General features: G+C 35.6%; 1 protein-coding gene and 1 long non-coding RNA gene across 2 annotated transcripts in view; one reads left to right on the plus strand and one right to left on the minus strand.

Moving 5' to 3' along the window:
* LOC138309743 (epidermal retinol dehydrogenase 2-like) overlaps positions 1 to 24,888 on the plus strand; it is a 31,946-nt gene that overhangs the window by 2,748 nt on the left and 4,310 nt on the right. The window contains exon 3 of the mRNA XM_069250963.1: positions 8,125 to 8,369. Coding sequence (XP_069107064.1) covers positions 8,125 to 8,369 — 245 coding nt within the window. The remainder of the gene's footprint in view (positions 1 to 8,124; positions 8,370 to 24,888) is intronic.
* LOC138309746 (uncharacterized) lies at positions 1,945 to 5,071 on the minus strand. Its single transcript, XR_011206316.1, has 2 exons — positions 3,413 to 5,071; positions 1,945 to 2,045 (listed from the first exon to the last, which is right to left on the minus strand). It is a non-coding gene; the product is annotated as an uncharacterized lncRNA (long non-coding RNA).

Below are 24,888 nucleotides of genomic sequence, written 5' to 3' on the forward strand. Positions count from 1 at the left end.
ACAGAATTTAGGTTTTTCCAGTATAACATGTACACTGGTAATACTAGCTGGTCTAGGACAACGCTCATGTTGGCTTAAGCTGTATTACATGACTATCCATGCAGTAAAGCCTCATGACATCACAGCGTCAACAAAATTACTATATTCTCGGTACAATTTTAACATTGTTTTTCAGAAACTAGGATGAGTTTACTTTAGAATATACCAATAATGAGATTTGTGCTGAAAATATCATGCAATTTTCACAGATGGAGAATTGACGTGCAGTTGCTTTTTTTTAGAATTGATTTCAAAATGACGGAAAATCATAGTAATAAAATTGGAATAAAATGTTGAGGTATGAGAGAAAAATGCTCTTTCATACGTGGATATGAAGGATAGAGATATTCTACCCTCAGAATCACAAAATGTAGTAAAAGGGTTTTACAACATTTTGCAATTCCGAGTGTAGAATATCTCTATCCTTCTGCTTCATATCTACATATGAAAGATCAAGTCTTACATTATTGGCAAGGAGGTATAGATGCAAGAGTAGACTCCAGAAAACACTCTGTAAGCGCTAAGACTAATTGTAAAGTTTATTATTCAATAGATCAGCACTTCTGATTTGGTTTGAATTATTTAAAGTCCTATTAACAGCGAGGGTCATATAAGGATGTGCTAGGTTTGTTGGTGGAGAAAAACCAGAGTAGACAGTACTTTGAGAAAAACCACCAACCAGTGATCAGTTCTTGACAATTGCCCCACTTGGGATTCCAACTCTCGACACAGAGGTGAAGGGCTTGTGGTGACATGTTGAGACGTCACATCTGAACCACTCGGCCACAGCTGCTCCACCTTGACAAACAATACAATCTATCTACTCTTGACACTGATCATATCACGGACACATTGTACTACATAGATTAATTAACAATGATTTGTATTGATTAATTAACAATGATTTAGTTATACCTGATTACGAACACCTGTCTACCAGATCATAGCCTGTCGCTGACAAATGTTTTTAACCTTAGCCGATTATGGATAGATCTGTCAATAGTATCTGGAGTAATATTCTTATTGTTTATTTGGAAAATTTTACCAGATTTTATGATTTTTCAAATTTTGTATGTAGGTTGAACAAGTAACAAAAATGATAATTACATGTATGTCCAGTTTGGCGTTCTCTATAGAAAGTAAGGAAAAAGCTTCATTTTATGTTGGGCACCAAGAATTCCCTTTTGGATCTCTTGTTTAAAAATCACATTAATTGACGATGTAATAGTAAATACATACATGATATATAATGTACATGTAGCATTGCAGGTAATAATCTATAAAGTTTCGTTAGTTAAGTTTTTAAGGTGTTCCTATTGTTAACACAGTTCATAATGATAACTCTGCTCTATAATTATAGAGTAGGTCTTGGTTTTCCCAGAATTTGTCTAAATTATTTTTAAAATAGTTATATTAATTAGGTGATGATATAACAGATTCTGGAAGAGAGTTCCAAATTCTGACAGTTCGCACAGTAAAATAGTTTTTCCTCAATGTTTTTTTTGAATTTCCTTTAGCACTATATGTTTGGGGGCCACATCTGACCATAAGCTTATACAGTTACAGCAGTCTTTATCATATAATCCAGAAATCATTTTGAACACCTCAATCATGTCCCCACGCATACGCCGGTATATTTAGTACCATGTAGAAAATGATTGAAAACATTGACCAATCACAGGCCTGCAGAGACTTTGCAGATTTACACAGAACGACACTTAACTTCAAAGTCATACAATGTAATGTAATCTTTTAATGTACATCAAAGAACCAAACAGCCTGCTCATGCCATGTCGCATGTGGAACCTTCAAACTGGCTATGACAAGAGTAGAGATCACAATCCCTGGAAATCTAGGATGGGCTGTAAGCATACCAATAAACAATAGATATATACAAATACCTGCACATTGATACGCTCCGGGCGACAAAGTAAGGTCATCCTCTGTCTGTATAATGTCCACCTACACTTCAGTTCTGGTGTAATTCTGTTTTCTTGGAACGTTTCCTGGAATGTTGTATTCAATTACTTCCTGACAGAGCTTGAAGAAGGTATCAAATTGTATGCTGTCACATATAAAAGTGTGTAACAATTTCATGGTATCGATTAATTGTAATTGTATATATAAATGTACATGACAAACAAATTAATTGATGATTGATCATTCAATACTATGAAAGTCCCAATATCAGTATTTGTCTTATTTTTTCATGATTTAGAAGAATTAAAAAAAGCTGTTGTAAATCATGCAGACAGGAGGAAATCGAAGTCAAGATGAGTGATAATGATTCGAAAACTTTTGATAAAATATCAAATAAATATTGAACATCCCATGTGGGTCCCATTTAATCAAACAAGCTGAAGTTAGCTTACGCAGGACTTTTTTTGTAGTGTCTTTCACTCTAAAATAATGGCTGGACCCAAAGTCTAGTAGTACATCGAAATCCAGACTTTTAATTTTTTTCGTACAAAAGTGGGAAAAAAAATTAGGGTCAGGGGTTCCAGGGCTTTTTTTCAACATGATTTGGGGCCGAAATTCGGCCCCATTCCCCAAGGCAAAACCTCTAAATTTTTCCCAATTCAAGCCTTAAATTTCCCAAAATCAAAATTTCTTGAAAACTATCCAAAAATATTGCATGAACTTAGTTGGTTAAGACTTTAAATATTTATGAATTGGATTCAAAAAAGTACATAAACTACACTTGAAATAAAAAATCTTATTTGTTATGCTTTAATTCATATTTCATAATTTTCCCCAAATCCTTGTTTTGTCGCACATTTTCCCAAAATCAAAGCCACAGGCCCCATTCCCAAAGAAGTGGGAAAAAAAATTAGGGTCAGGGGTAAAAAATTAGTGTTGGTCGGGTAACCCTAAACAGACATAATATTTTTTTGGCCTAATGCAATATCAAAGAAAAACTGGTTAATATGCTTAAAGATGCTCCACCGCCGACAGAGCACAAATGATATTCATCATTTGAACAATAATGGGTGTTTAATCGTGTATAGATATGCCTAATTAACAGAAAAATAACATAAAATAATTTATTTCGCCTTTGGTGCATGCACAATCATTACTTCATTCCATATAGGATATAGTGCAACGGATTTTTTTCGGGATGCAATTAATTATTTTTCATATTTTTAACTTGAAGTAAAATTAGTACCTTAAACTTTTCAATGGTGGTAATGGTGTAAAGTAAGTAACTTTTGTAACTGAAGAAAAATGCTAATTCGTCTGCTCCTGTTTTTGATAGTGAAAAAATACCATTTGTCAGCGATGGAGCATCTTTAAATATGAATACCATTGTAATATATACAACATTACAGTATACATATTATATATGGTGCTGAAGCAATCACTGCAAAGTTACCTCAAATACAATCAGAAGAGCATTCAGCTATAGCCTGAGATACTCTGGCCCTTAGCCTTCACCAGACTTGGACATAATACAGATAGATGTCTGGTGTAGTGCCAAAGTGCACTGCTTTATAAAAGCGTGCACCTCACCGACACTGTTTCTGGCCAGGCCATCACTTTCTTCATATAAATGACTTCTTCTCTGAAGCTGAGCATGGGATAGCACTTTTAATGCAATGGTAGAATCCTTATAGGGTACCGTGGGGATTCAAAATTGTACAAATGATGGGCTGACCCCTCGGGGCCTTAAGGGTGGGGCTAAAAATGTCAATATTGCGACATCCATATAAACAACTTCTACTCTGAAAGCATTGAATACTATTCTTAGTCATATCATTAGCCCACCATCATCAGTTGGTGGGCTATTCAAATCACTTTACGTCTGTGGTCTATCCGTCCTTCTGTCTTTCCGTCCGTTAATGATTCATGTTAAAGCTATTTCTCAAAGTACTGAAGGGATCTTTCTCAAATTTCTTATGTAGGTTCCCCTAGGGCCCTAGTAGTGCATATTCATTTTGGGACCAATAGGTCAACAAAATAGCTGCCAGGCAGCCATCTCGGACTTTCATAGTTAAAGTTTATTACTACTATTTCTCAGAATGCACAGAAGGAAGCTCTCTCAAATTTCATGTACTTGGTCCCCTGGGTCCCTGCATGGTTATGCATATTGCATTTTGGTACCGATCAGTGAACAAGATGACTGACAGGCCGCCATCTTGTATTTTGACAATTGAAGTTTGTTACTGTTATATATCTCAGAAAGTACCCAAAGGATCTTTCTCAAATTTCATATGTAGTAATATGTAGTAAAAGATTGAAAAGCAGAGAAAAAATCCCTCTGTCGTTTGTCAGACATAGATCATTCTTTGATGGGCGCCAAGATCCCTCTGGGATCTCTTATATTGATAGCAGTGTTATATGGTTGAAATTCAAAATTAAATAAATCGTAGGGTCAATTTTGCTATATCTAATTGTAAGCGTTTTTGTGATATTATATGTATTGGCCTTCTGAGCCTCGATCTTAATTGTCTTTTTTGTCATTATCAAAATGTAAAGATAAATTAATACAGTGGCAGTTAAAACAACAAGATCACGTACAATACATGTATGCTGTAATCACAATTTGGATTGGTGAGAAAAGTTATTTCAAAGCCTTGTTGCTATGGTAACAAAAAGCAGTTGTATTTTTGGACGGATAAAAGGTAATCATTGTATTGATGGCTTGGTCAGATTCCATCAGTTATTACACTGACTCTGTTCTAATATCTTCCTACGCATGTTAACATTGTTATTTGACTTCTGACAATTAGGCTAAGGTCGTTTTGGCCATTCGCTATGGTCATTTCAACGAAATCTATACACAAACTCTATTAAACCCCCTACTGAAGTTCTATACTGATCAAGGTTATTTTGTTGTTGTTCAAGACTTCAATGCTGATGTCGCCATGGGAACCGGAATCATTTTGGCGAGCGAGAGGATATCATAGTCTTTTTTTTCAGACCGATTCCTGTAATTATGACCCTAATTCTAATGGTTGTGTTGTAGGATCGTCTTATTTCTTCACTTGGGAAATCATCTTCTTATCACTGCCTTTGTCTAATGGGAAAATTCGGGCCTGTTAACATAGAAAAGGGCAATTATTGAGATTGTATACAAAATGGTAATTGTATGTATATATAAGGCAAACGAGGTAAAATGTATAAGTTATAACCTGTCTAAATCCACCTTTGTCTGGTACGGATCCTTGTGTATTCTTATTCCAGCATATATATATAGGATCTTACACGAGTGTTCATTTGATATGAGTTTCATAAAATCTCATATGAAATTAACACAAATTTAAGATACTTTTTAACTAAAATTTTATTTCAACTACAAATACCTACATAACAAAGAATTTCACATCAAAATGTATTCCAAAAATCCAACAGAGGCCGCCATTTTGTTCAAGTCATTTTACCTGACGTCTTTTTATTGTTTCTGTCTGATGTCACAATGAATTTCTAGCCAATGAAAATCGCTCCAGGTCATATTACTCTAGTGACATACGCAAAAATTTACATGGGCAAAATCACTGGATATCAAATTTTGCAAGCGGATTATGTGATAAATACATATATGTATGATTGTGTAGTAGAAGAAAAATACATAGCCACACCAGGATTCAAACTCAGGACACTTAAACTTTATACTAGCCAGAGTGTTCTATGTATACAAATTGAGCTATACCTGTCACAGTTGATACCCAATGAAGGTTACACTTGTATCACACACAGTTGATCAACCCAATGAAGAACCGTTACACTTGTATCACACACAGTTGATCAACCCAATGAAGAACCGTTACACTTGTATCACACACAGTTGATCAACCCAATGAAGAACCGTTACACTTGTATCACACACAGTTGATCAACCCAATGAAGAACCGTTACACTTGTATCACACACAGTTGATCAACCCAATGAAGAACCGTTACACTTGTATCACACACAGTTGATCAACCCAATGAAGAACCGTTACACTTGTATCACACACAGTTGATCAACCCAATGAAGAACCGTTACACTTGTATCACACACAGTTGATCAACCCAATGAAGAACCGTTACACTTGTATCACACACAGTTGATCAACCCAATCAATGAACCGTTACACTTGTATCACACACAGTTGATCAACCCAATCAATGAACCGTGACACATGTATCACACACAGTTGATCAACCCAATCAATGAACCGTGACACATGTATCACACACAGTTGATCAACCCAATCAATGAACCGTTACACTTGTATCACACACAGTTGATCAACCCAATCAATGAACCGTTACACATGTATCACACACAGTTGATCAACCCAATCAAGAACCATTACACTTGTATCACACACAGTTGATCAACCCAGAAGAACCGTTACACATGTATCACACACAGTTGATCAACCCAATCAAGAACCGTTACACTTGTATCACACACAGTTGATCAACCCAATCAAGAAAACCGTTACACTTGTATCACACACAGTTGATCAACCCAATCACAACTTGAACCATAACACACTTGTATCACACACAGTTGATCAACCCAATCAAGAACCGTTACACTTGTATCACACACAGTTGATCAACCCAATGAAAGAACCGTTACACTTGTATCACACACAGTTGATCAACCCAATCAAGAACCGTTACACTTGTATCACACACAGTTGATCAACCCAATCAAGAACCGTTACACTTGTATCACACACAGTTGATCAACCCAATCAAGAACCGTTACACTTGTATCACACACAGTTGATCAACCCAATCAAGAACTGTTACACTTGTATCACACACAGTTGATCAACCCAATGAAGAACCGTTACACTTGTATCACACACAGTTGATCAACCCAATCAAGAACGTTACACTTGTATCATCACACAGTTGATCAACCCAATCAAGAACCGTTACACTTGTATCACACACAGTTGATCAACCCAATGAAGAACCGTTACACTTGTATCACACACAGTTGATCAACCCAATCAAGAACCGTTACACTGTATCACACACTTGTATCACACACAGTTGATCACACCCAGTGATCAACCCAATCAAGAACCGTTACACTTGTATCACACACAGTTGATCAACCCAATCAAGAACCGTTACACATGTATCACACACAGTTGATCAACCCAATCAAGAACCGTTACACTTGTATCACACACAGTTGATCAACCCAATCAAGAACCGTTACACTTGTATCACACACAGTTGATCAACCCAATCAAGAACCGTTACACTTGTATCACACACAGTTGATCAACCCAATCAAGAACCGTTACACTTGTATCACACACAGTTGATCAACCCAATCAAGAACCGTTACACTTGTATCACACACAGTTGATCAACCCAATCAAGAACCGTTACACTTGTATCACACACATCACATTGTTACACTGATCACACCCAATAAAACCGTTAACTTGTACTCAACACAGTTGATCAACCTCAAGAACCGTTACACTTGTATCACACACAGTTGATCAACCCAATGAAGAACCGTGACACTTGGTTCACACACAGTTGATCAACCCAATCAAGAACCGTTACACTTGTATCACACACAGTTGATCAACCCAATCAAGAACCGTTACATTGTATCACACACAGTTGAATCAACCCAATCAAGAACCGTTACACTTGTATACAACTCTATTTAGTAATTAAAACCTGTGTAATCTGATCCTGCCTAATAAGGTGGGGAATATGTGCTTGACCCCAGTGACATTTTTTTTAGACAAGTTATTATAGATGTGGACATTTCCACGAGGTGGGAATGTCGCTTCAGATCACAAAAAATTTCTCTGTTTATTTTGTAATTTTACTGTGTAACCAAATGCCTGAAGCTATATTTATTGTTAAAACAACTCACAACAAAATTTTATGTAAAATGCAAAATGAAATTAAGTCCACAAAATATAAGTAATTTGATTCCTGTATAGTTAAAGTGTTTTGAAAATATCTTGGCAATAAGTTTTAAAAATCTTGGCAATAAGAAACAAACATGTTATCTTTACTTTTGTTTCAGACTGTGTCAAATTTTTTCTGCCGATGACAATAACATATATATACATAGATGCTAACATTATTTTCATTTCTGTTTTAGACTGTCAAGTCTTTCCTCCCTACGATGATGAGGAGGAACTACGGACATGTCGTTACTGTGGGTAGTTCAACAGGTTTGGTCGGACTAAATAAACTCACCGACTATAGTACGTCCAAATTTGGAGTGGTCGGTTTCTCGGAAGTGCTTAACTACGAAGTTATATATGGGGGCTACGATGGCGTTAATACAACGCTGATATGCCCTTCTTTTGTCAACACTGGACTATTCCATGGATGTAAAATGAAGTAAGTGATTTATATACTCATTTTTCCATTTTAAGCTGTATAACTTATATTTGATGTTATTGACAATGTGACCCTGACTGTAAATGTTCTATCGTCTATCAACTAAAGATCAGCTAGGGCTTTTTTCTATACTCAGTTCATCAAAAATTGTTCGGATAATTTGCAATCTATTTTGATTTTGGGAAATAAATTGGGAAAAGTTAGGCTTTGCCATTCAGGGAATGGGGCACAAATAACGCAGGAAAAACCATTGGAGAAAATTTGCCTTTAGCTTGATCAGTTTAGCATTACACAATTAATACTACAGCTATTCTGAGATTCTGAGTTTGATCCTTAATGAGACAAGAGACGGTGATTATTTGTATGTGTCAGTTTGCGCCTTTAAGCACTAATCCGATGCCCATGACTACTTATTTTGTAGCCGGACTAGTGTAAATTGTAATGAACTAGTCCAATTGGACTAGTGGCTCCCCACCAGATTAAAATTTGTAAATAAATTATATTTACAGGGCAGTGGTCAATTGTATCTTTAAACACAGTTTGAGTACATAGTGTATCCTATTATTTCAGTACTGATTTATCATTTTGTGAGAATTTGTGTTCAGAAACACATCAAGTAATTTGGGTCAAAAATCGTAAACTGATCATGACTGAGGTGCTTAAGCAAAACGGCTGTATATTTGATTTGGACTAGTGATTAAAAAGTCGGACTAGTAAAATTTTGGGGTTTACTAATCCAAAATGACAAGCATTGGAAAAAATGATGTCACAGACTGACATGTCTGTAAAATCATGCACTCGATCTGTTACACGTAGATAAGGAAACATGGTTGGTCAAGCTGGTATATTATTCCCAGAGCCTTAAAAAATTAATACCTGCTTCTGCTAGTAAAGCCAGATAAAAAAAAATTCTGGTTCATAATTCATAAAAATCTTTTTATCCTATTATATACATGTACTGGTATGTATCATAATGAAAGACATGTGAGTGAAAAGGCTGACTGATCAACAGTTGTTCCTGAGAAGGATCAATAAAGGAGGAAAAATACTGTGAAATTAAAGAGGAAGATTTATGGAAAACACAAAGAATTTCTCCAATATCAGATACAATGGTATTTCAGCTTTATAAGAAGCTGAGATATGCCAGTACATGCATAGTATGATGTATATAAGAATACAAGTGTAAATGCGTGATAATTGGGATAAAGTTGTAATTATAATTGTCATTGATATTACAGAATAATTAGAGTTATCTATTCCTGTTCAACAATAGAGACACGTTTCTGTATATCACAAGCTTAAGCTAGTGCGTCCATACTAATTACTAAGTGTCATTGATATTGCATGATGATTGGGATAAAGGTGTTACTAAATTTAGCAATGGGATTTAAGAGTTATCACTTCGTGTCCTGTAATCAGTATGACCTTCCTGGATTCCATCTGCAAGTACATGCAACCCTATTAACTTTACGAAGGTTCTGCATGATGGACCAGTAATGGCACTATATATAAATGCAACAAGATTTAAAAAGCTAACTTGTAATCTATACAGGTATTATAGTTTATGCCGGTACTTAACGACCATACTTATTTCACAAGGTATCAGAATATGACAGTATTGTATGACAAAACCTTTCATGTCAGGTTTCTAAAATACCAATACTTAATAAGTTTATTCCTCCCATACTTCACAGGGATATCCTGTGGTTGCTAGAGAAAAGATTAATAGACAATTAACAATTAATCAATCAATTAGTGGACAGGGATATCTCAACCTGAGTCAAAGATTTTGGCTCTCCACCCAACGTTTAAAGCGAACAGTCGGGCAAGGATGGCTGAAGTCGGTAAAAATGGTGTAAATGTATCCAGTATAATTTCTTATGAAATGGAAAAATAAAATCTCTCGTCAAAATCTGTCTGCGTACGAAGAAATTAATTTAAAGTATGGGAATTCTAAAATGTCCTCCCGGCTCACTATGTCCGTGGTTACATTTCCACACAGCCTCGCTTTCAATGCTTTCAACTTTTCTTTACTATAATGGTCAGAACTGGGAAACTAAGCAGAACTTGACCGTCGTATTAATATGTGAGAACTTTTGGAAGGCCAATGAACGCATTTAGACTGGTTTTCTTTGCCCGACTATTCACTTTAAGAAGGGTTGGCGACCAAAATCTTTCTTGAGGGTGAAGGAGGGTGACAGACCCATGTTTGATTATTTTTCTCCTATATTTAAAAATAATTAGATTAAAAATTATTTTTATAGCTTCGACAATAAACAACATCCTCGACAATTATCCTGCATGTGTCGATGATGTCATTGTGAATTAAGCTTATGTGAGCTGTCTTTTGTCATCTTTTCCCTAGCAACCACGGGATATACCTGTCAGGCATGAAAGAAAACTCTCTTTTACACAGGTTTGTAACAAGGCAGCTCTACCTCACACAATTACATGACATCATCAAGGTGACTTGTAACAGCAGCATGCATTGTTGATGACATCATCAATTTTGATCCATAACAATGTTTCTGTAATAATGTGTGATAAAAAAGTTGGAAAGCAACTGAAATTTAATTATTTTTCTGCTAAGCATGGACGAAAAACAATCAAACATGGATTTGTCAAGTGGACAGGGAATTCTCTTACCCCAGACAAGGATCCACAGTTTTACATGTGTGAGATTTTTCTATCTCACCTAAGGGTAAAGACAAGCTTCACAAGATCTTTGAACGTGCTAAACATTTGTATGACCCCGTCACGACAACAGTATCATGACGTCGCGGTAATAGTATTATAATGTCACGACAACAGTGAAATGACATCACAAAGACGGGGAAGACTACGATTCATTGAGGTTACGTCAGCCCCTCTTGCATAAGAGATTTATTAGGGAAACAAAGTGAGGCATGGGGTGAGAGAAAAAGAATCATTCATTCTCTTTGGGCAAAGCCTCGTGTTTGACAACTTAAGAATCTTACCCCGCAGGTTGAGATTCTCCTGTCTCACCCTAAAGGGAGTGAAAGATTCTTTTAATCTCAACCTGATTTCAAAATTTTGACTGTCAACACTAATGGCAAGCCTGTTGACAAGCTCAAATCTTTTACTCGTGTTGAGATATCCGTGTCCACTTTACAGAGCCATGTAAGGTTCTATTGGTCTACTATACAGAACAGTGCTCCAGACAATTTTTGTTCTGCTACACTATTAGCGAAGCCTTTGTTAGAATGCCTAACATTATAAACAGAGTTGATGTATGTGTCCTAGTACCGAAATGATCGGAAGAAAAAAAACTGTCGGAAATAGAATTGAAGGTAATTGAATCAGGAAGCCATGATTGTTTTGGCTCGACTGTGCGTAGACATGATGTGGCTGCATGCAAGGACACCAGGGCTTTATAGGGTAGCAGTAACCTACCGTCTTAATTTGACCTTCATGTTAAAACCACCTGCTGCCTTAATCATGAAGACTGGGTTTTTTTGGAGTCCCAAAACAGCATATTTAACACAATTTTACCCATGTATGGAGAAAACTGGGCTATAAAGATAATTTCTGCTTTGTCCCCTAGGTGGCATTTATTTAGAAGAGTGGGGAAAAAGCACAGTCAGATTGGGGTTCGAACCCAGGACCCTCCAAACATTAGCTGGAATCTTTAGCAGTTGAGCTATATTAGCTACCTGGTTGCCAGTGATCGATTCGATCCAGAACTGTGACATTTATATAGACAAGTTGATTGTAGTTATTATGAAGAATGGAACTGAATTGTAGATGTTTTCATGGTTACTGTAGAATATACGTGGTAGCCAAAAAACAAAATTATAAAATTGTGTTACCGGATTACTGCGCTGTGCGCCATGCGCCGTATGTCGTGCGTAAACTGTTCATTCAAACAACTTCTTCTCAATAACCGGAAGGCCCAGGTTACTCATATTTGGTCTGTAGGTTGCTGGGATGAAGGGCTATCAAGTTTGTTCAAATGAATGATTTTGACTTTGATTCAAGGTCACATGGGTCAAATAGGCTAAAATCTTTTAACGACTTCTTGTGAATAACTAAGAGGCCTGGAGGCCTGATATTGGGTCTGTGACATGCTGGGATGAAGGGCTACCAAGTTTGTTAAATTGAAGGACCTTAACCTTCATTCAAGGTCACACGGGTCATAGGCTAAAATCTTTTAAACCACTTTCGGTCAAGTGCTCATATTAAGCCTGAGGGAGCGGGATGCTTGGATGAAGGGCTACCAAGTTTGTTCAAATGAAGGACCTTAATTGACCTTCATTCAAATCCACAGGGGTCAAATTGGCTAAAATCTTTAAACGACTTCTTCTTAAGAACCAAAAGGCCCAAAAGGACCTTCATTCAAGGTCACAGGGGTCCAATAGGCTAATATCATCAAACAAATTCTTGTGAATAACTAAGAGGCCTTGAGAACTGATATTGGGCCTGTAGCATACTAGGATAAAGAGCTACCTAGTTTGTTGAAGTGAATGACCTTTATGCCATATGATAATATTAGTCAGATGACCGTTAAGGCCCATGGGCCTCTTGTTGATATAAATGTTGTATAAGTCAGCCTCAAAGGATTCTACAGCAAAATGATTTGAAATTTCCAAAATATGAAAAAAAGTACCAAAAAACGTTCATATTACACAGAATAGTGTTGTATACATACCTATATCAAGGGTAGGGCTGGGTATTGGAACAGCCGACGCAATACAACACGTATTGGCATAACACTGAAACAATACACGATACATATTGACAATATTTTTCATGAAAAAATTGTTACTGATACTGTGAAAACTAAAACACATTTTGAACAAAGTAGTTGTTTGCGAGTCATGTGCTCTGCTAACTTGTATTCATGGTTACACAAATGTATTTCCGGTGTATCTAAGTGACTCGGAAGTGTCACCCTTCCTATTAATAGAATATGCTACAAAAATCCTTTGCTTTGATGGTATATCAAATGACCTTTAACAGATTTGTTCTGTCATAATTAAGGAGTGAAAAACAGTATGTTTTAATATTTGAATGATACAGCAATATGACAGCACATTGCTGTATCGGAACCGACACATTATTAAATACAGGTGTCCTTTAAAATTTTGATCCCCATAGAATGCTTACCCGGATGAATATTTCATGCATTTAAAAAAACGAGACCGGTCAAGTCTTCAACACAAAATACATTATGATGTCCAGTATCTCGCAGCTACCCAGTGACAGCAGACAGTAGCCCAACCAGTCACTTAATATATAATGTATATAATTCACATGCATATGCTTCACCCCAAAATGAACCTTGTACACAGTTAGTATCGTCCGAGCATAGCTAGGGGATTAAAGAAATAGTAAACAAATGGTTGAAGGTCAAAGTCACTGTTATGAACATTTGAGTTTCAGAATGTATCTATTTAAAAATTTGATACCTCCACCCACTCCCACCCCCGACCATTGATTTTATAGGGGATTATTATTTATATAAAGACACTTGATCAACCTTTATCACCTTGAATCATTTCTGGACACATGCTCATATATACCCAGAATTAACATATGAACTCTCCTTAATCCATGACCTGAAGCGTCCATTATGAAATATAAGGGGTGAATTTATATCACAGTACATCATATCAATTTGTCTGGATTCGGGAGAATTACAATCATATGTTATTTTAGTGGGGTTTGAAACACATCATGGCAGAGGTGAAAGTCATGTCATGGTAGAATTTTTATATTCTTTAAAGTGGAGGGCGGCTAGTTGGAATGTTGGAAATTTCAAATGTCAACCTAGAGCTCGAGGTGGATATGTCATGTCATTGTAGGATTTTAAAATCATTAAAAAAAGAAGGCAAATTGTAGTATCTGGAATCTTAATCATTGAAATGTTAGCCCAGAGGTAGAGGCCTACGTGGTGGTGGAATGTCAGACACCTTAAACCACTTGGCCAATGTGGCCGAGAGATGAAGGGCTTAATTAATAAATGGTATGGAATTTCAAAATCCTTGACTGCTTGACCAACAGTCTGCCCAGAGGTGGAGAGAGGTTATAGAATTTCAGACATCTTAACCAAAGTTAGATCAGAAAAGCTGAAAGTTCACTTACAATATTTCTTTGCTTTTCCGTGTTACATACATACAGCAACGATAGAAGTATTTCAAAAGTCAATTCAATTATTTCAACAAATTTAGTAGCAGCAGGAAAGGATTTCCTGTGTAAACTTTGAGGGAGCCTTGAGCTCTTCTGGAGAAACGCATTTTCTTTTATCTTTATTTCTGCTATAAACACGTCAAAATAAATTGGAAAAATATATTTATAGTCATTGTTGGAGGAACGTGTTAGCTTGAACAAATACGAATGGTGCTCATGAGTGCTCTGAAAATATTAAAAGTGGATTTATATCATTGAGACTAGGGATTGTTCGAAAATTTGATTACCTTTTCAGAAAATGACAAACCAAAATGACTCTATAACAGACACATTGAAAGCTTTCTTCATATTTGCTAAAGAATCCTAATCCAGTTGTCACAGATGTGTATTTCTTAGAGGGAAAACAAACAAATCTGAAAATGCTTTATCTCTCTCTTCCTGGAAGTTTAGAATTTAAGTAAGAAAGCTGACAAAATTTTCTATTTATTTAGAATTTAAAACACCTTAAAGCACAAAACTGACAAGACTTTCCAATTTGTAACATTGGAAACCAATGTTCTGTTTGGTAGATATGACAAAGCTAACAAGGCTTTTCATTCTGTAACCTTGGGAACCAATTTTCTGTTTGATAGATATAATGCACTGAAGTTTTCTCATCAGGTAATTTCAAGTGGAGATAGACAGAATTGGAAAAATAAATGATGTTCTGATATCAACAAGCTTGATTTTAGGTATGAATTCACATTTATTACTAAAAGTCTGTATGTTGTCGATTTTAAGCAGGTTTTTAAAATTGTCAAAAACTGTCTCATTTAAATATCTTGGGTATAATAGTAAGCAGATCAGTTTTGGTGGCAGGAAAAGAACTGTTTAACCCATTCATCCCTCGAATTCAATAATGGACTGTTCCTGTCTTTTAAAAAGAAGAGTCCAATTGTGTCTTCAGGAGTGAATGATCAGTTATTTAGAATATGTACTTACTTCAAAATATTGGCATAACACTTTAAATGTGTTCTTGTTTGGTGAAGTTTTCGTGCATGATAAAAATCACACGTAATTAAAATGTATGTAAATATATTTCAGTTTTGAGTTTATAGGATCAAATAGGATATAAAAGACAAAATTGATTTCAATTTTCGTTAAAAATATAAAATATACCTGTGTATCTAATAGTTTGTACTTTGTAACATAAGTGTAACTCAAATATCAATATTTGAAAATTTTAACTTTCTCATGGGAATCATTTAATATTTACTGTCTGTCTAGCAGGTGGGGCATCAGAATTTGTACCTCAACACATTGCATACTACGGTATCCACCACCTAGAGCGCTTGTAACAAAGGGGAGGGGGGGGGGGGTCTTATTAGTATGTAAGTTGTGGACGAAAAATATCAGCCAAATTTGAACTCTTTCAGAAGGACTTAAAGCATGTCTGGTTTTTTGTCCACAACTTACATTTTGGTTGATTAATAAGTGCTCCCATTTGTTATAATTATTTAAGCACCCTAGGCGGTAATTAGGACGAATACGGTAATGCATTGTCTGTGGGAAATTTAGTTAGGATTATATATATAGAAATCTTGATCCTCAAAAAAAGCATTACAGTAGTTTAGGGAAAAGGGTGTTTCCTATGGAAAATTTTATATAAGTTATTTCTTAACATAAAAATATCTATAGAAACGAGTAGCCTTCCTTCTGTAATGCTTTCCTAAGGAGAATTACCGCTGACAATTGGTATTTTTTCACTATCAAAAACAGGAGCAGACGATTTAGTATTTTTCTTCTGTTGCAAAAGTTACTTACTTTACACCATTACCACCATTGAAAATATTGAGCTTCTAATTTTACTTCAAGTTAAAAATATGAAAAATAATTAATTGCATTGCAAAAAAATTCCGTGTCACTATATCCTATATGTTACGAAATACTGATTGCACATGCACCACAGGCAAAATCAATTATTTTATTATATTTTTTGTGTTAATTAGACATATAAACACGATTAAACACCAATTATTGTTCAAATGATGAATGTCATTTATGCTCTGTCGGAGGTGGAGCATCTCTAAGGATTTCCTTAAATTTTTGGAATGTTGATGAAACTGGACCCTGAGACCTAGAAAACCTGGAGGTCATTGTCACAAGCCCACACCTGTCATTTCTAGAGAAGTGTAGAAATAATAAAAAAGAAAAAACAACCCTCCATATTTTGACATGTTTTGTTTACCGCGGAGAGTTCAGATGTCTGCTATATTCTGAAAATAACCGTTTTACACTCGATTGAATGACAACAATGGGAAGAAAGAGATTTGACAATAATACCCCTGCTGGCTGGAATGAGCACAACTGACCGAGAATTTCATCTTGGTGTTTACAACTAAAAATGTCATGCCCTGAATACTATTCAGTGACTGGGTATTAACTACTTTTGTTGTCCCTGTAGGGTTCAGCTATTATGTATCACCAAAAAGGTGTTTTTTAATATTAATATCTCATTAAAATGAGTCTATACATAGGCTATAAATATGGTGTTTGACAATTTGACTGAAAAAGAAGTGTTTTTTGAACCTTATGACTAGGTCAAACTCAAACTTGATGTCTTTTATTTAGATGTGGGTCATGGTGGCCGAGCTAGTGTTAAAGGTGTTTTGACATTTTACTATTATCATAAGCGACCCAATAAAGGTCCTGTTATTGAAGAAAGTATGAGTGCCTTTAATAGTACCATGTTGCACTAAGCAATCCCTAAATCCATTTTATTGAAAGCTCAAAAAACGAAACCAATGGAATTTATATGTGTTTAAGGTCTGTATTAACTTTGAGGTGCACAATCTTATAAAGATGGGGAGATTCACTGGGCCTAATACAGCCACTGTTGTATTTTGGGTTCATGCAAACTTAAATACACAGGCCATGGCACTGACAGTGCGATTCCGTTTCATGAACATCCCGTTTCTTTTTCCTTAACTTAAGCAAATTTTTCAACTTGAAATTAATGTTCTTACTTTACAATTGTTTTTCTGAACTTCTGCAATGCTGTTCTATGGAGAATTTTAAGTTAAGGAAAACTGTTAAGTTTCTTTAGATAATGAATATGTTTGCAGCTGGGCCCAGGACTGTAGTTTTTCTCTGGGTACTCCAACTTACATCCTAAACCAGGTACATCCTTGATATTATGTTTGTTTTCTTTCTGTAAACAATATGGATCTGACACATACTCCCCGCAACTATAAAAACAAATTTTCACTGCTCACTCAACCCTAATATCTCTATATAATTAAATGACAGCAAGCTCTGTTTAATCAGAGAAAATGACACAATAAGGTATTGACAGAATATGTCTCATCCTCATCTTTGGATGGCTGAATATTTATTCAAAGTTATTTAAAAATATTTAACATTTTTAACTTGTATTTTCTGTGAGTAAAGGTGCAGCCTATGAAATTAAGCGCTCAACTATAATAAAAGATATACAGGACATTTTGGAAGTTGTCATATTGATACCATACAAAAAATAAGAACATTTCACTATCTTGACATAACAAAAATTCTAATTGAGACCGCCTCTGATTCACCTATAGTTTAATATATGTTCGAGTCTACATACAAAGTCTGTGTACCCGGAACCAGAAACGTCTATCTTAGCTTCATTAGGGTGTGTGACATATAGCGTACATGGCACTGTTTGTTAAACAATAGAATATCATTTCTGTGAAAGTAAACAGATATTCCTCTAATATGTTTTGGTGATTAGCAACAAGCAAAATATGACAGACACAGTGTTAATCTGTGATGTGGACCACTCAAAGAACAGATGATTATAAACTACTGCTTTTGTATGCTTAATAGATAATGTCAGTACCTCATGTAAATTGGTAGGTAAAATGAAGGAACATGTAAATGGTATCATAACAAAATCTTGGCTGATTGGTTAAAAATATTCTTCACCACCGACAGAGCATAAGTGATATTCATCATTTGAACAATAATAGGTGTTTAATCGTGTATATATATGTCTAATTAACACAAACAATAATATAAAATAATTTATTTTGCCTTTGGTGCATGCACAATCAGTACTTCATTCCATATAGTAAAGTAAATAGATAGGCACTTTAAAGATGCTCCACCGCCGACGGACCATAAACGATACTCATTATTTGAACTATAATTGGTGTTTAATCGTGTATAGGTATGTCTAATTAACACAAAACATAATACGATATGACTTATTTTGCTTTTGGTGCATGCGCAATCAGTACTTCATTCAATAATTTTCAGGATGCAAAAAATTATTTTTGGTATTTTCATCTTGAAGTGAAATAAGAAGCTCAAACTTTTCAATAGTGGTAATGGTGTAAATTAAGTAACTTTTGTAACCGAAGACAAATACTGAATCGCCTGCTCTTGCATTTGATAGAGAAAAAATACCGTTTGTCAGCGGTGGAGCATCTTTAAATATATACTGTACCCAATAAGCGCCCCTTGTCCCTATATATATATATTTAGCGTCCATCCCCCCCCCCCTGATAGACAAATATTCCATCTTTGCATAAAACAGAGTTAGCTCCCTTGCCCATAGATATCGATTGTTAAGTCATTATGTTGTGAGCGCAATTCATGTCGTTTTCTCCGAAACGTATGACGTTACGCTCGCAAACACATGACGTCACAATCAATACCTACCCACAAGTGCAGATAACTCTGTAATATGCAAATTCGATATAGCCATTAAACAAAAAGCAAGTTTAGAAACCTATATAACTTTTACAGCAATAACTACTTAGCGAAAATTGCTTCACATGAATTTCAGGTTTAATCTGGCACAAAAAAAGTGAATTTCACATGAAAATATTCTAAAATTAAATGAAAATGAACAAAATTAACACAAATTTCACATGTAATTTCTTGAGAATTTCATGTAAAATTCACTACTTTATCATTGTTCACGTGAAATTCGCCTGAATATTCACGTGAAGAAACTATGCCAGTATGCGTTATAATACCTGACAGGCAATAATAGGATAGCTGTCTGTGATCTGATTAGTTAAACACATAATTAAAGATCAACATGCAATATTCTCATACAGCTCTGAATTAATCCGGTGACAGGGGTCAAAGAAGTATGCTCCGGATAACTCAGGAACCCATGCATGTTTGTAGGATACAAAGTAGTAATGACTCTGGCGTTTTATCATGACACATCAATTAAACAGTCATGTGATATAGAATTAATTAACAATAGAAAATACAAGACAAAGAAAACTGTTTTGTACCTGTGGCCAGCGATTTACCACAAATTACTTGTACAATCATGCTAATCTCTTCTCCCATTTTCCACCTTAAAATATTTCTCTTTTTTTAGCTCACCTGGCTGGAAGGGCCATTGACCTTATGTCATTGCGCAGTGTCCATCGTCCGTCTGTCCGCCCATCGTCCGTCTGTCCGCCCATTAACATTTCCTTTAAATCGCTGCTAGTCATAGAGTTCTGCATATAGCTTGTAACCAAATTTGTCCTGATACTTCCTTGGGGAAGGGGAACAAGGTTTGTATAAATTTTGGCTCTAACCCCCTGGGGGAGGAGGGAATAGGCTCATTTGGGGAAATAGAGTTTAAACCTTATATTGTTACTAATCATTGAGTTCTGCTTGGATTGTTACCAAATTTTGGTCAGAAACATCCTTTGGAGAAGGGAAGTAGAGTTTGTATAAATTTTGGCTTTGATAATTTATTTATCAACAATATTTTTCAGAATAATTCTTCTTATTGCATGACTATTTTTTTAACTAAAAATGATACCAACTGTCCCAATTTACGGTAGACTTCCCCTATGACTGACGTAGCCAAGTTGATAACCTAATGCCAACAATTAGAGTGACCAAGATGGACAGTGAAAGCCCTCCCCATGTAAGCTTGGATATTTGTGTGTAAAAGTTTTCAGTTTCTCTAATTGAAAATTATTTCCTGTATTTTAGTTTTCAAGATTTCTTTAACATGATTACCTTTATCATAATATCATCATTACATTGGTGATACAATGAACTTGTTTGGCCTTTACCAGTTACATGGCTATAGGACTGAAGGGTTCATTGGTGTTAGAACTACACTGATCTGATGTTGAGATTGACCACTGTTTAGGGGAGGAGGGCCCCTATTATTAACTCATTCAACCCTAAAATCTCTTAATGGACTGGTCAAGTCATTGATTTAGAAGAGTCTAAATGTGTCTTCAGGGATGAATCAGTTTCAGGCAGTTCATATATTTCTTACTGTAGATGAATGCCAGAAAAGGTCATGTACAAGTATTAAAGCCATTTGGTCAGTCAGATGAACCTATTCAGCAGACATCTGGATTTCAAGAAGTAGTGGGATGGGGGTGAGAATGTGTTACCATACCATTGTTCTACCAGATAGTTAATTTGTATCTATAAGATATAGATATATTTCTGACATCTTTCAACTGAGCTATCTGTAGGACAGTTTGGCTATACATCAAAGCCAAATTGTTTATAACCCCCCAGAATATATACTGCAGCTATACATCCAAGTTTCCTTATCTAAACATTTCCCTTACACGAGTATATACACAATATAGCATTGTGGAGATATTAATTTTTATGTTGTATCTGTTTGTAAGGTAAAATCTATAATTGAATGCAATGTGTTATTATCACCTGCTTTCACTGAAACGGTACATATTAATTTGGGTCTGTCTGTCTGTAACGCTTGGTTTCGTGCAATAACTGCCACAAATCTTTAGCGATTGTTTTGGAACTTGGTAACATGATTAAATGTGCCAAGGGCTAGAATGAGTTTGGTTGGCACTTTCTTGGGTCCTATTTAGCAGAGCTATGGCCATTTGATTAACGAAAAACACCATTTTGTCTGTTTCCATTTAATAACTCTTGCAAATATTACCGGATTTTCTTGAACTTGGTAACATGGTTAAATGTCTTGGGGCCTTGGCCAAGTTTGATCAGCAATACAGCCCTTTGTTTAACAAAAAAACACCATTTTTGGATGTTTCCATTCAATAACTCTCGCAAATATACCTGATTTTCTTGAAACTTGGTAACAGGATTAAATGTCTCAGGGACTTTGCCAGGATTAAATGTCTCAGGGACTTTGCCAAGTTCAATGGGGACTTTGGTTTGACCCTATTTGGCTGAGTTATGTCTCTCTGATTAACAAAAAATGCTATTTTCTTCTGTTTCCATTCAATAACTCTCACAAATATTACCTGATTTTCTCAAAACTTGATAACATGGTTAAATGTCTCCGGGGCCCTGGCCAAGTTTGATTGGCACTTTCATTGGACCCTATTCGATGGAATTATGGGCCTTTGATTAACGAAAGCAGGGGAAATAGATTCTACGAATTTGCTTGTTTTATTTGGTCTAATTTAAAAATATAGATTGAAACAGAAATGCTAGTAAATAAATGTATTTCTAGGACACGCTTCTGTCTAAATTACATTCAAGGCCAGTTTAAAGTTCATATTCAGGCTGTAACTGTAGACAAACGTGTAACTTGACCAGCCATGGTCACTGGAGTATATTAATGTATCATTTTGGACCACACAAACTGACCAGACAGTGGGACAGCTGGTCATCTATTGTCCACTATTTACAGCCACTGAGGTTGAAATGGCCTGTCCTATCCAATTTTTCCCCCCAATTAAAGGTTGTCTGTATATAGGTACAATCCTATAAGGCAAAAAAAAATAATATGTCTGTTTAGGGTTAAATTGGCAAAAAAAAATAGGGTCAGTAGGTGGGCATGTGTTGTTGTTTTTTTTAGTGTCTTTCACTAGTCTGAGCTCGAAATTGCGACCTTTAATTTTTTTTTCGTAGAAAAGTGGAAAAAAAATTAGGGTCAGTAGGTGGGCATGTGTTGTTGTTTTTTTTAGTGTCTTTCACTAGTCTGAGCTCGAAATTGCGACCTTTAAATTTTTTTTCGTAGAAAAGTGGAAAAAAAATTAGGGTCAGGGGTAAAAAATTAGGGTCGATCAAGTAACCCTATAAACAGATATATTTTTTGTTTCGCCTTATCAGATGAGGGGGCTTTAAACAACTTTCTTCTGTCATTTTTTTCATTTTATCTAGATACCTAGACTTATCTAGACATGTCTATCATTTATAAATTTAGGGTGACTTTTTTGTATATTTTTCTAACTGACCCACTTGTTAAAACTTGTACTAATAGTACTACAATGTATGAATTCTACTCACCATTAGACACAGGGGCTTGAAACTCTTTATATATCGTAATATATTTTAATCAGAATAATATTTAACCTTACGAAATGAAAGTGAAAACAACTCAGTAATGTTGTGGAGGGTGGAGGGGGGAGTAATAGATGTACTGGTATCAGCTTGTCTGTAGAAAAAAAATGTCTCGAACACTCTTGCTAGACGAACAGATCAACTTATTTCAATGACACTTGCTTATTTCAATGACACTTGGCAGCCGTGTTGGAGACCATGTGTAGATAGGCAGGCAGTTACTCCCTTGAGTGATCATATATTTAGATAAGGTTTGTAACTTAAGTGTTAAAATTGGCAATTTGGGATTCCTAGGAAGTGGTCTGATTAAGCTAATGGGCATTGTACAGAGTGGCTATAGGAAATTCGATCTTCTTGTACATTTTACAACAAAAATGATGTAGCTATTGAAGACTGTTGAGCATTTTTGTTGAAGATCAATGTCATATTTCCTTCATTAAAGTATGTTTCTATAACATTCAATGTAATTTAAGAACATTAGTATAATTGATATATCTAATTAGAATCAACGGACATAATTTAATGATGTGAATCTGGTAGTTGTCAAGCATGCATTGTTAGAAAATCAATACGAACGTGGTTGATATCAAGATGTGATCTCTTCTTCTAAGTTTAATCAAAATGGATTAATTGTGTTTTGTTCCTGCTTGCAGAATTTCCTTTTCATCAATGTCCAGATATTAATTTGTAGGTCACCTGATACAAAGTCTAAAGTGATCTCTTCTAATTACCCTCTGTCCGTCGTCGTCCGTCGTTTGTTGTCCTTCGTGTGTCCGTAAACAATTTACATTTTCGACTTCTTCTCCAAAACCGCTGAAGCAATTTCAATGAAATTTTGCACAAACCTTCGAAGGCATAAGGCCAATTAAAATTGTGAATTATATGACCCCCACCCCCCAGGGGGCTGTGGGAGGGGCCAAAAGGGATAAAATTGGCTAAAATTTCAAAAATCTTCTTCTGAATTCACAGATTTGATGGAACCAAATAATCTTCATATATTGGAAGATCTTAAGGCCCTCTACAAAAATTGTGAATTATGTGACCCTGGGGTCTTGGGTTTTCCTCCTGGGGAGGGGGTTAAGTTTGCTATAGTTTATTAAGGGAAGACACATTTTTGAGCATTATTTGATCATTTATAATAGGAAATTAGTCAAATGTTATCAGAATTATCCCTATGAGATGGTCATTGAATCCTATTAACAAATTTTCCATTACTGACCCCCAGGGGCCTTAGTGGTGGGGCCATAAGGGGTCAAATAGGCTAAAACTTCAAAAATCTTCTACTGAAATTCTGGAACTGGTAGAATCAAATACTCTTTATAGATTGGACGGCCTTTACAAAATTTGTGAATTTAAAGCCCCTAGGGTCTTGTGTTTCCCCCAGGAGAGGGAGTCAAATTTACTATTGTTTATATAGGAAAAACACATTTATGAACATTAATTGCTTATTTTTCATAGGAAATAAGTCAAACTGAGTCGGAATTATCATCCCGAAATAGCATTTTAACATGATATCCATATTGGTCCTGGCCGATCCCCAGAGGCTGGAGGGCCGGGGCCAAAAGGGGTCAAAATGGATAACATTTAAAAAATCTTTCTTCTGAATTCACAGATTTGATGGAACCAAATACTCTTCATAAGTTAAAAAGTCAAATTTATAAAATCACTAACTGACTTCAAGGGCCTGATGGGCCAATATATAGTGGTTATATGTCTTTGTTTCATTCTGTATATGAACTCAGGTGACCGTTAAGGCCCATGGGCCTCTTGTTTCTCCATAGCTATATATTTCAATTTTGATTACATTTTTTTTTTTTTTAAATATATATATATACCGTATTCGACCCATTAAGCACCCAGGGTACTTAAAAAAAATGAAGTAAATGATAGGGAGGGGATGCTTATTGGATCAAATACGGTATTGAGTAATGCCATGCAGCTTGGGTTGATTTCCTTATTATAAATAAAACTTTTAGTCAGTTGTTTATCAGAATTAAGTGCCTTCATTTCACTCCATAGGTCTTATTCAGAGGCCTTAGAATGGACTTTTAACTTGTTCATCTGTTCACCCGTCTTTGAATCA

This window comes from Argopecten irradians, chromosome 15, assembly GCF_041381155.1.
Source record: "Argopecten irradians isolate NY chromosome 15, Ai_NY, whole genome shotgun sequence".
In the NCBI taxonomy this organism is placed as follows: domain Eukaryota; kingdom Metazoa; phylum Mollusca; class Bivalvia; order Pectinida; family Pectinidae; genus Argopecten; species Argopecten irradians.